The sequence below is a fragment of the Eutrema salsugineum genome, unplaced genomic scaffold, assembly GCF_000478725.1.
Source record: "Eutrema salsugineum unplaced genomic scaffold, Eutsalg1_0 scaffold_3, whole genome shotgun sequence".
Classification (NCBI taxonomy): Eukaryota; Viridiplantae; Streptophyta; class Magnoliopsida; order Brassicales; family Brassicaceae; genus Eutrema; species Eutrema salsugineum.
Window position 1 is genome coordinate 17,353,456 of NW_006256756.1, and position 12,956 is coordinate 17,366,411.

Genomic DNA, 12,956 nt, shown 5'->3' on the forward strand with positions numbered 1-12,956 from the left:
TAGTCATCCTGGGCTGTCTGGACCATCTCGCATTCCGGAGAGTGTAACTTCCTGGAGACCTGTCCGAATTGAGTAATTCCGGTTGCAGAAGACAGAGGACTCATTTATCTCCAACTTTGATGAAGGAAGTTTCAGTGCTTGGGAAGTGTAAGGTTTCCTGGAGGGCACATCTTTGAAGCGCATTTACACGACCAGAGAGAGGCGCCTAGACATGTGTCCATTCCGGAGACCGTATCTTTCTGCTCAAAGCTCCGAATTGATTGATCTCGGATGTTCTGGAAAGAAGGCTCAAATGTCTCTGATTCTCATGAAGGCCCCGGAAACTGAATCGGAGTGGAAGTGCACCGTCCTTCGCATCCTTCAAAACTGATCTGCTCGGTCCGGAATACCTGCGAGATAGGGGTTCCTTCCGACTAGCTTATCTCTCTGCTCACGCGTCCGAATTCCACGATTCCACTTGATATGAGACCGTGCTCCAATGCTCTCCAACTTCTATGAAGGACCCGCCGTCTGAATCGGACCGGAAGGCTCCCCGGACAGGCGATTTCTGAGACTCGTTCACACCCGGAGATTTTGGCCGATACACTTCATTCGCGGTACATGGAAATGGCCGGTAAAGCTTCCCGCGGTACATGAAAATGGCCGGTGAAACCTTTCTGGCCAGCGAGAATTGCCGAAAATCTCCCAAGACCCAATTTTTCCACTTTTTCACTCTTTGCTCACCATTCCACCTCCTGGATTCATCTTTTCAGCTCCATATTCACCTGATAGACACTCAAAACATGCAAAGACTCATTGGGACCTAATGCATCTCCTAAGTTCTAAAACAAACCCTAAGGACCTAAGATGCATAAAATAAAACATGATTTGGAATGATTTATGCAACCTAAATGATGCAAATTATGAACATATCATCGATTTATGTAGTTTGGAAATTGCCATGGCTACACAACTAGCCGTGGCAATGAAGCCGTGGCAAAAACCGAATGAACTTGCTTCCTTAAACACTTGTTGCCACACCTTAAAGCTTGCCGTGGTAAACAGCCATGCCAAATCCAGAACAAAATAAAAGTTTTCCACGCCTTGTATGTTACCGTGGCAATGTCCCTGTGGCTTCCTCAAACACTTGTTGCTCAACAAGCTCTTTGAACCTGGATTGACATGCTTCTCTTCTGTTCTATGCAACTTTCAGCTCCCAACTCCAAATGACATAATTCTAAGTCTAAAGGAAAGGTGACTCAACCAACTCAAACTTTGTTGAAGAACTCAATTTCATCCGGGGAGTTCAATGGTTCCCGGAGGGGTAATCTTTGAGGTGCATTGCACAGGTCCAAATCGGCTTCTAGACATGTCTTCCTTGCAGTTGCAATATCTCCTAGCTCACGACTCCAAATCTCATGATTACAAGCGTTCTGGAAACTAGACTCAGTGCTCTCAGACTTCCATGAAGACCTTGGAAACCAGATCGGAGGGGAAGGCTTCCCTGTAACGACGTCTTGGAGGCGTATCGGATTTCTCCGGAATGAGTTCGGGACAGGTTTGTCCTCCGGTGACCATATATTTCTGCCCACTACTCCAAAAGCCCTCAGTCCAACTGTTCTAGAATTTAGACTCAATAACCTGTATCTTTTGTGAAGACCTCGGAGGCGGAATTGGCCGGAAAGAGCTTCCGGTAACATGATTTCTGAGATGTATCTTCATCGGAGATTTTTGGCCGAGAAACGTAACCAGCCAGTACGTGTTTTGGCCAAGAGATCTACCCGCAGTATGGATTTTAGCCGAGAATCTTTGACCATCAGTACAGCATTTTGCCGAGAGACACAAAATTGCTCCTCTACACCATTTTTGATCATTTCAACTCCATTTCTTCATCTGAATCATGTTCTCCACTCCAAATAGGCTCCAAAAGCACCTGTTTAACACTCCAAACCATGCAAAACTCTTTCGGACCTAATGCAATCTCCTAAGTCCTAAAACAATTCCTAAAGACCTAAAATATATGCAAATGAGACATGATTTGGACTTAAATATGTACACTAAATGATACAATTTATGAATATATCATACTTCCAACATCTATAATCAACATCCTTCAGCCTTGCATATAGTCTCTTGAAGTTAAAAACTGTGAATGCTTCTCCTGCCTTTCCGACCAAACTCTTCTGACCGGAACCTTTGTGTTTAGCGTGAACATTTCTCTCGATATAGACCAGACATGCACCGTGGTGTGCCTGTGGATATCACTCCTTTTTAGCTTTGGCAATTCCACCTTGCCTATCCGAGATAATAGTAAGCTCACAGGTATGTGGAATAATGTCTACCAACTTCTCAAAGAACCACCTCCATGTCTGGTCAGACTCTGCATCGACAACGGCGAACGCAATTGGAAAAACCTGGTAATTAGAATCTTGTCCACTGGCCGTTAATAGACAACCCTTATACTTACCAAACAGGTGCGTTCCATCAACAACAACTACCGGTTTCAAATGTTTCCATCCAGAAATACAGGCAGACAATGCCATACATACGGGCTTAAACGTTGTTATACCTTTTTCATCTCTATCAGTTGACAAATGCGTTATGGTGCCGGGGTTGGCATACTTGAGCACATGGAGGTAAATCGGTAATAATTTGAAAGAAGTCTCCTCTCTTCCGTGCGCAGAGTATACAGCCAGCTCCTTAGCTTTCCAGCATTTCCAGTAAGAGGCTGTAATATTATATTTGGACAGAAAAATTGGAAGTAGCTCACTCGCAACTATTGCGTTCTGGCACTTAGACTTCAGCAGAGCCGCCATGACTTTAGAAGTGGCATGCTTTGAAAAATTTCGTCTTGTGTCCGGGTGGCATGTATGATTCAAGCACGCCTTCCTAACCTCATACAACACAGACTCGCCAACTTGATGCCCCAACATTCTCCAATCACATATCTTTGATGGACATTTTGCGATTGTGTACTTCTTCGCATGCCTATTGAATTCGAACGTCACTACCTTCTTCAGCGCATAGATGGCCAACGTAACTTTAAAGTGTTCCTTGTTCCTGAACTTTTTCCCAACCCATATCTCTTCATCCTCATTTGTCAAATCAAGATCATCAAAATCCCCTTGCACTCAAAACCACCTCACAATCCATCACCAACACCAGGTAAGTTTTCTTTTCCTTCATCTTTTAAAATTTTCACATACTCTATTTCTCATCCTTACCTGATTTATTTCACACCAGGTAATGTGATTTAAGTCTGGGGTAGGATTCCATCCCTTACTAACCACCTTTTCTTGCATGAGTCCTTGCATTCTGTATTTTCTTTAAATTTTTTTTTTTTTCGTAAAACTTTTCAAAAGTGTTTTGAGTTTCAAAGAGTGTTTTTGAATGTCAAATACATTTTTAGGGAATAATGACAAAATCGATGATGATAACCAACCTGCCTGCTTCTACACCATCAGTTCATAAAAAGCTCTTTCAAGGTTTAGTACTAGACTAGGCGGTAGCTAGAATACCTACACTACAAAATCCCACCAGAGGACTTCTATTCATGGAGATTTTTTTTGACAGGATATACTAGCTCATTTTACTTGAACCTATTCTTGACATCTAATTTTCTCATCAGTGGTTTTAAGAAGGCATCATGATATACATTTAGGACATCTTTACATTATTGTTACCACTCTTTGTTGTCCTAGATGGCCAGTTTATCTTTAGCTGGTTCCCTACCCTTAATCCAAACCTTAATGTTCAAACCTTATGCATTCTCTCTTAAGTTTATGTCGACATATATGTGCAAAAACGACGGAGAGGGAGGAACAATATAGTTTTCAGTTACTTAAGAGAAGGACTGAATGAAACCGGGAAGGAAGTGTAACATGCAATCTCAACAAACATCATGATGCCTTAAAAAGCTCATTCTTAAAGGTAATTTTTGTGCTCGCTAAGACTTTAAGTGAAATGGCGGTTTCCCCTTTCCCAAAAAAAATAAAAAATAAGAAAACGAAAAAAAGAAAGGAAACCAAAAGCCTAAAAAGTCTTAGAAGCCAAAATCATTTGAGCCAAGGCAATAAGTATTCACTTAGGAGTTATGGATTCACAACCTGGAAAAAATCCAAGTCTTGGGGAGTTATAAGGAGAACCTGAAGAAAAGAGATCAGAAAACTTAAAGCAAGAAGAATGTGACTGGAAACTGTGGACATCAACAGATCCATCCTCTCTTGCTGTTTAGCATAATATCCTGTCTCTCCAGAAAAAAGTAACTCTAAACACATCAAGCCTCACCACTAAAAAGCCTTTTGAAACCTAGCCTTCAATGCCTTGTTTAAAATTGTTTTGATGAAAATCACTGAAATCTTTAATGAATGTTAAGAGCTAGTTGACTGGAAGTTTGTTCTAAGTGCGTGGATTTTCGCATGACGGATTAACGGATTAGTGATGTTTATATTTTGGTGAAAATTTTGAAGACTTGATCTGATTGACGCAATGTCCATAATTAAGGTCTAGAAGTATGGTTGCTGATATTTTTGAGTTTTCTATGATATCAGTTGATGATATATTTCCAGATTTGATCTTGTTTTTCTTAGGACCAACAAACTCTAAGTCTGGGGGAGTTGATAACACCATATTTGTACCCATTTTCACCATTGATTTCAAATGTTTTTTCAAAGTTTTTAATTAGTTTTAGGAACTTTTATTATGATTTCTCTATATTTGTAGTTTTAACCCTCTTTTCAGGAAACTTATGGAAAAAATGGCAAAATGGAAGAAATCCACATTTTTAGCTCAGAGTTAAAATGTCAGAAGTTCACCCTCAAATGAAGCCTGGATCGGAACCCTCATCCGAACCACCACCAAGGAGATTCGCGAGCTCCGCACCACCGAGATGTGCCCTATTCGCCACACCTGGTGAACCGTCGAACATCTCATCCCTTACCTCATCAGATTCTGCACCACAACAACGAGAATGATCGATTTAGGCTTGATGGGCTTGCGGGTCTAGGGTTGTTTTTTGACAAGCCCGTTGGTCCTCCTTAAGTTTTAAATTTATAAAACCCTAGTGTCTACAAGTGCACAGATGTACGTTGTAGGACTTAGAGTGTCGATCCACAAGGTGGATGTCTAATCTTCAAGAAACAACAAACTGGGAAGTAATCAAACTCATAAACCAATAAAAGATTTGGGGTTTTTGGTTAAGATCCTAAACTAAACCTAATCTAATATTCACAAGAGATGCAATGCAGGATGAATTGTTAAAAGAACATCTAAAGCATATCGACTCAAACTAAAGACTCTTAAACTCATAGGTGGCAATTTAGACTTCTTCGGTTTACTCTAATTGATTTATGGTGGCATTTCCAATTAGCTTCTGGGCGATTTATATTCATCTGTTTCTGGGAATCTGCATTGAACTAGAATAGACACATGTATGATTAAACAACTGTCGTCACCTTAATAGACTAATCTCTTAGATCTAGCAATTAACTCTCGCTCTCATGCTAAACTTAAGATCATGCATTGAACATTGAATTCGTCTGCTCACATCTTCTCTATAGGTAGCTTTCGACTCCTATAGCGACTATGTTCTTCTGAAGCAAGGTATAGACGATCTGATACAGCACTCTCGTGGCTCTGACCGATCCTAGGCTCAGAGAATAGGTCATGAATCTACTCTCATGCTTTACGAATAACTTAGAAGAGATGAGATCTAGAATATGGCTAAGAACAACAGAAATCCTAATCGATATATATGCTTGTCGATATCTTCAAACAACTTGAATCTCGAGGACTAATCTACATGATGCAATGAATGATAAAAGACATAGAAGAATGCAAAAGAATGAAACAGAAAAGTTAATAAGATAAAAAGGAGAAAGAACAATGGATCTGGGGAAGAATCCCCATCTCCATGGCCTAACCCTAGAAAAACAGAGTTTGGTGGCTCAAAATCTCTTTACAGAAGCACACACCCGTTTAAGGCTGCTAAACAATGTATTTATAGGTCCTAAGGTCTTCCAGGTCTCATTTAGGGCTTCTCTGAAAAGAAATGGCGAAGTGGGCTTTGATGTTGGGCCTTGTGGCTCGTCCTAATGTCCACCGGGGGTGATAGTCTTCCAGGGCAGGTAAAACATGTGTTTCCTGCGGGTGAGAGTCTTCCGGGACTGGTGAACTGGGTCAACTTGTTCTCCATGTATCCTTTGATTGCACCGTTGGATTTTTGTGATGTAAAGTGCTATGGAAAGCTGGTTGTCTCCTCTTGATTATCTCTAAATTTGAGCTGGATCAACGATGAGAAAGTCTTTATTTGAGGCTGAACTTCTGGTGGTCTGACTCTGAGCTAAAAATGTAGATTTCTTCCATTTTGCCATCATATTCCTTTAGTTTCCTGAAAAGAGCTTTGAAACTACAGATACATGGAAATCATAATAAAAGTTCGTAAAACAAAATAAAACCTTTGAAAAAGCATTTGAAATCAATGATGAAAAGTGGTCAAAATCAGGTGTTATCAACTCCCCCAGACTTAAGACTTTGTTAGTCCTCAAACAAAACAATATCTAATCTGGAAAAATATCATTCAACAAAAATGAGAGGGAACTCAAAAATATCAGCAACCATACTTCTAGACCTTAATTATGGACAATGCATCAATCAGATCAAGGCTAGAAAATTGTCACCAAAATACAAACATAACTAGTTCGTTAATCCGTTATGCGAAAATCCACACACTTAGAACTAACTTCCAGTCAACTAGCTCTTAACATTCGTTAAAGGTTTCAGTGGTTCGCATCAAAAGGATATTAAACAAGGCATTCAAGGTTAGGTATCAAAAATGCTTTTTAATGGTAAGGCTGATGTGTTTAGGGTTATCTTTTTCTGGAGAGACAGGATATTATGCAAAACAGCAAGAGAGGATGGAACTGATAAATGCCCCCACAGTTTCAGTCACACTTTTCTTGCTTCAAGATTTCTGATCTCCTTTCTTCAGGTTCTCCTTATAGTTCCCCCAGACTTGGATTTTTGTCCAGGTTGTGAATCCATAACTCCTTAAGTAAATACCTATTGCCTTGGCTCAAGTGATTTCGGCTTCTAAGCCTCTTTAGGCTTTTAGTTTCCTTTTCTTTCTTTCTTTTTCTCTTTTTTCGTTTTTTTTTTTAGAAAGGAGAAACTGCCTTTTGACTTGGAGTCTTAGGGAGCACGAAAATTACCCTAAAAAAATGAGTTTTTCTGAGGCATCATAAGATTTCTGGCACACTCCCTTCTGGTCTCTTTCAGTCTTTCTCGTGAGTGACTGAAAACAATGTTGTTCCTCCCTCTCCGGCATTTTTGCACATATCTGTCGATATAAACTTAAGAGAGAATGCATGAGGTTTGAACATAAAGGTTTCGGTTAAGGGTATGCTACCAGCTAAAGATGAACTGGCCATCTAGGACAACAAAGAGTGGTATCAATAAGGAAAAGATGTCCTGGATGTATATCATGATGCCTTCTTAAAACCAATGATGAGAAAATTAGATGTCAAGATTAAGTCCAAGTAAAATGAGCTAGTATATCCTGGCAGAAAAGATCTTCGTGAATAGAAGTCCTCTGGTGGGATTTAGTAGTGTAAGTACTCTAGCTACCACCTAGTCTAGTACTAAACCATGAAAGAGCTTTTATGAGTGATTGGTGTAGAAGCAAACAGGTTGGCTATCATCATTTGATTTTGTCATCATTCCCTCAAAATGTTTTTGATATTTGAAAACACTTTTTGAAACTCCAAAGACTTTGAAAAGGTTTAAGAAAATCGAAAAAATTGAAACATTTTAAAGAAAATGCAGAATGCAATGGCTCATCCAAGAAAAGATGGTTAGAAAGGGATTAAATCCTTCCCCAGACTTAAATCACACTGCCCCTAGTGTGAAATAAATCAGGTAAGGATGAGAAATAGAGTATGTGAAATATTTAAAAAGTTTAAGGAAAATAAAACTTACCTGGTGGTGGTGATGGATTGTGAGGTGGTTATGGTGGTGATGCTTGATCAAACTTGGATGCAAGGGATCCAAAACTGATTTGAACAAGGTGGTGGTAGTGGTGAAAGTGGCCAAAGATGAATTGGAAGTGGCCAATGTGGAGTTGAAGTGGCCCAGGTGGCCGGATGTGCTGGCCGCGAATTAAAACATCCCGGCCGCGGTAGGACACGCGCTGGCCGCGATTGAGAACATCGCGGCCGCAGTAAAACACCTGCTGGCCGCGGCCGAACCTCCTTTGGCCGCGGTCAGCTCCTTTTCTTCTCTCTTTCCTATTTTTTTTATAGCATACTAAGGCCTGTCTAAAATAAGAAAAACAAAACTTTTAATAGAAAAAGAAAGCTTAAACAAAAACAAATAAGTACCTAAAATGGATTGCCTCCCATCAAGCGCTTTGGTTTATAGTCCTTAGCTAGACTTTTGCAAAGAAAAAGACTTAGTTCAAATAGGATCTTGTTCTAAGACAAGTCCTTTTCGAGATCCTCTTGTTCTGTCTTGCAGGTTCATCATCACTCCAGAGTTCTTCTGGTTCAAATGCTTGGACTATTTGCTGTCCTCTTTTGCTCTTAAGTGGTGTAGCTTCATAGAAGATGTCCTTGTCGATATTGGCAAAAGAAACTCGTCTGTTGGGCCAATCCATGATGGCTCCAGCAGTTGCTAAGAAAGGCCATCCAAGAATGACTGGATAAGAGTCATCTTTGGTCTTCACTATGTATAAATCGACAGGTGTAATGCAATCTCCAATCCTTAGAGGAATGTCTCGGGCTATCCCTCTTGGTGTTGCACTTGAATCATCTGCTAAGCTGATCTTTGCCCTGGTACTTGAGATGTGCTTAATACCAAGTCACAAAGCAGTTGCTTTGGACATCATGTTAATGCAAGCTCCAGAATCACAAAGAATATTGAAGAATCTTTCACCTCTAATGTCACAAGAGATAAGAAATTGACATTTGTCTTGAACTTTTTGCAGAATTCGAACTGGTCTTTCCTGTGGATGATCTAGTGCCTCAAATGCAGTATAAGAATCACAATAGAACTTTGCAGAATCAAACTTAATGATTGAATCTATGTATGGCATTTCAATCTTCTCAGGTGATTCATCCTCCACATCTATGACATCTGGTTCTTCTTCTTTGATCTTCATGCATGGGATGTAAGAGTCATTCTCCTCAGGTTCGTCAGGGTCTCGGTGATGCAGACTTGGAGTGAGATGGTGGTTTCCCGCAGGTGGAGACGTCGCATCCACGGCTCAGAAGGGTCTGGCCGCAGGTGAAACTCTCGCGACCACGGTGAGGATGGGCTCGGCCGCGGGTGAAGTCCTCGCGGCCGCGGTAAGGAACTCTGAAGGCTGCTTAGCTGCTTCTCCTTCTTGATCTTCCAGGATGTCTTCAGGATTATTCTGGGTGTCCATTGTGGGATCTCCTGCATCAGAATTGGTTGGTCTTTCTTCTTTTTGTTGACCATGAACAAGAAAATCCTTCTCATGATTCTCAAAGATCTTCCTCACAACAAGGTTGGTGTCTCTTTGGCACCTAGAGAGATGCTTGATGTCAGAACTGGTTTCCATGCTCTTGTGCTCAAGCTTGCTCAGACGAAATTCAATCTCTTGAAGTTCACCATCTGTCTTTCCTCTGTACCATGAAGCGATTTCATTGGACTCCTTGATCTCTAGCTTAGCAGCCTTGGCATCGATGGATCCATGAAGGATATCATACTTCTGTCTTGGCTGCTCTTCCTCAAAAGCATATTTCCTCCTTTTTAGGGCAGCAATGTCTTGAGAGTGCAGATCTTCTAGCGATTTCACATGGTGAGTGAGGTCATCAATCCTCTTGTACAGGGTAGCTTCCGTAACAACTTGAAATCAAGGTATTGATTCAGCATAGCTCCTAATCGATTCAGTTGGATCCTAAATCGATCAGCCTCAGCGTGTGGGTGCAGAATCTAATGAGGAAGAGGATGAGATGGTCGACGGTTCACCAGGTGTGGCGAATAGGGCTCATCTCGGTGGTGTGGAGGTCGCGAGGCTCCATGGTGGTGGTTCAGATTAGGGTTCCGAAGATGATGATCAAAATCACGCATGGAGGGTGATTCACATGCGCAGGGAACTTCACACAGGTCGCAGGACCTTCGCTCGGGGTTAGGGTTTCTCCTTGAATGATCCATGCTTTAAAGGTTTCTGAAACTAGGGCAAACAGAAGAAAGAATAAACAGAAAAAGAAAAAGTTAGGGTGTTTATGAATTTGGTTTACTTCCTATGTTGCTTTGGCAGAAACTCGACATATATATAGTCGTCTGCGGCTTCAACCTTCCAGGTTTAGACCTCCAGCGACTTCATGCCTCCCCGGCAACGGCGCCAAAAACATGATGGGCTTGCGGGCCTAGGGTTGTTTTTTAACAAGCCCATTGGTCCTCCTTAAGTTTTAAATTTATAAAACCCTAGTGTCTGCAAGTGCACAGATGTACGTTGTAGGACTTAGGGTATCGATCTACAGGGAGGATGTCACAAACTAAACCTAATCTAATATTCACAAGAGATGCAATGCAGGATGAATTGTTAAAAGAGCATCTAAAGCATATCGACTCAAACTAAAGACTCTTAAACTCATAGGTGGCGATTTAGACTTCTCCGGTTTACTCTAATCGATGTATGGTGGCATTTCCAATTAGCTTCCAGGCGATTTATCTTCAACTGTTTCTGGGAATCTGCATTAAACTAGAATAGACACATGTATGATTGATGGTGAGTGGTGTTGTGTCGAGAGGGTTGTCAAGTTTTACCCTAAATGAAATCAATAGCCGCAAGTGCACAGCTGATCGATTGTAGTACTTAGGGATCGAATCCACAGGGAAGGAGGATCTTTTCTGCAAAAGCCTTTGAAAGAAATATAAAGTAAGGAAGTCTAGAACCAGGAAAGTTTTGTGAGGGTTTTGGTAATGTGTTTAAAATGTAAAAACGAATCTTAAGGAGAAAATACGGGAATTAAATGACCTAATAACTAAACTTAACGAAAACAAGTAAAAACGAGAAAAACGACTAATCTAATTGCTTTAATGAAAATCGATTAAAAAGGAATGAGAATATTGAACTAAAGCATGAAATAAAAACGGTGTGAATCTATAAGGAAGAAAGCGTTGGGGTTCAGGGAAGTTTTCTCAGGGGTACGAACGATTCAAAACATTTCTAAAGAGTAAATTTGATAAGATCTTAGCTTAAACTTTTCGAACTGGAGTCACGAACGTATGAATACGCCACTGTCGTGATCATAGACAACTATCTCTCTCAACCCTGACCAGTAGGTTTCCACTCTGGCCCTGGAAAAGAAGAGATGCATTATGTTTAAGACTCGTCAGCATTCACATATCGGCCATAGGTAGGTTTCCACTCCTATGTTTGTTTTGCTCTCCCAAACTAGATCTGACACCGGATGAACACTTTCGTGTCACCAAGCATGTGGATTAGATTGTAGTTCATGACGCTACTCTCATGCAGTAAAAACGAATTCAGAAGGAAAAGTTCTAAGATTCGGCTCAAAAGCTCATGGAATCCTCATCGAACATATAAATCCCCATCGAAAATCCCTTAATCCCAACAATAAAACTACTCAGACATAATGAACGAAATCAAAAACATAGTATTAAAAGATAGAATAGAAACGAAAATTGAAAAAGAAAGAACAAGGGTTCAAGAGACAGATCTCTATCTCCCTAAAACCTAAAACTTAAAAAGTATTCTAAAATACTAAGAACATATGAAGGCATACGAATTAGGGTTCCTAAAACATGTATTTATAGTGCTCAAGACATCTCTGGGCGTCACTTAAGGTTTCTCCAAATGAGGGAATCATTTTGGGCTTCAGAAATGGGCATTCAGGCTCGGAGGTAGTTGGACGCGGTCGGGATGGCTGTGACCTCGGGAAATGGGTGGCTGGCCGCGGTCGCGGTGCTTCTGACCGCGGGAAATGACCTGTTGGCCGCGGGTGGAAACGCTTGCCGGCTGGTTTACGGGACATCTTGCTCTTCGCGTATCTTTTGATTGAACCGTTGGATTGCCAAACTGTAAAGTGTTCTGGAAAGCGGATACTTCCATCTTTAAGGTCTCCAAATTTGAGCTGGATCAGACGGTGAGAAGGCCTTCAATCGGGGGTGAACTTCTGACGGTTTGACTTTGAGCTGAAATCTGGTTTTCTATCCATTTTGTTAAGCTTTTCCCTAAGTTACCTGAAAAGAGTCTTGGAACTACAAATACTAGAAAAACATAATAAAAGTACATAAAAGCAATTAAAAACATAGAAAAAGTGTTTTAAAACGATCCATAAAAGTGGTCAAAATACGGTGATATCAATGGTTAACCAACTGTCGTCACCTTAATCAATTAATCTCTTAGATCTAGCAATTAACTCTCGCTCTCATGCTAAACTTAAGATCATGTATTGAACATTGAATTCGTCTGCTCACATCTTCTCTATCGGTAGTTTTCGACTCCTATAGCGACTATGGATGATCTGATACAGCACTCTCGTGGCTCTGATCGATCCTAGGCTCAGAGAATAGGTCATGAATATACTCTCATGCTTTACGAATAACTTAGAAGAGATGAGATCCAGAATATGGCTAAGAACAATAGAAATTCTAATCGATATATATGCTTGTCGATATCTTCAAACAACTTGATTCTCTGGGACTAATCTACATGATCCAATGAATGATAAAAGACATAGAAGAATGCAAAAGAATGAAACAGAAAAGTTAATAAAATAAAAAGGAGAAAGAACAATGGATCTGGGGAAGAATCCCCATCTCCATCGCCTAACCCTAGAAAAACAGAGTTTGGTGGCTCAAAATCTCATTACAGGAGCACACACTCGTTTAGGGCTGCTAAACAATGTATTTATAGGTCCTAAGGTCTTCCAGGTCTCATTTAGGGCTTCTCTGAAGAGAAATGGCGAAGTGGGCTTTGATGTTGGGCC

The 12,956-nt window shown here is 40.7% G+C and overlaps 1 protein-coding gene across 1 annotated transcript; it reads right to left on the reverse strand.

The window, feature by feature from the left end:
• Positions 1-2,240: 2,240 nt before the first annotated feature.
• On the reverse strand, positions 2,241-4,906 carry LOC112085495. Its single transcript, XM_024154715.1, has 2 exons — positions 4,819-4,906; positions 2,241-3,103 (listed from the first exon to the last, which is right to left on the reverse strand). Exons 1-2 carry the CDS (start codon positions 4,904-4,906, stop codon positions 2,241-2,243), a joined length of 951 nt encoding a protein of 316 aa, XP_024010483.1.
• Positions 4,907-12,956: the final 8,050 nt, after the last annotated feature.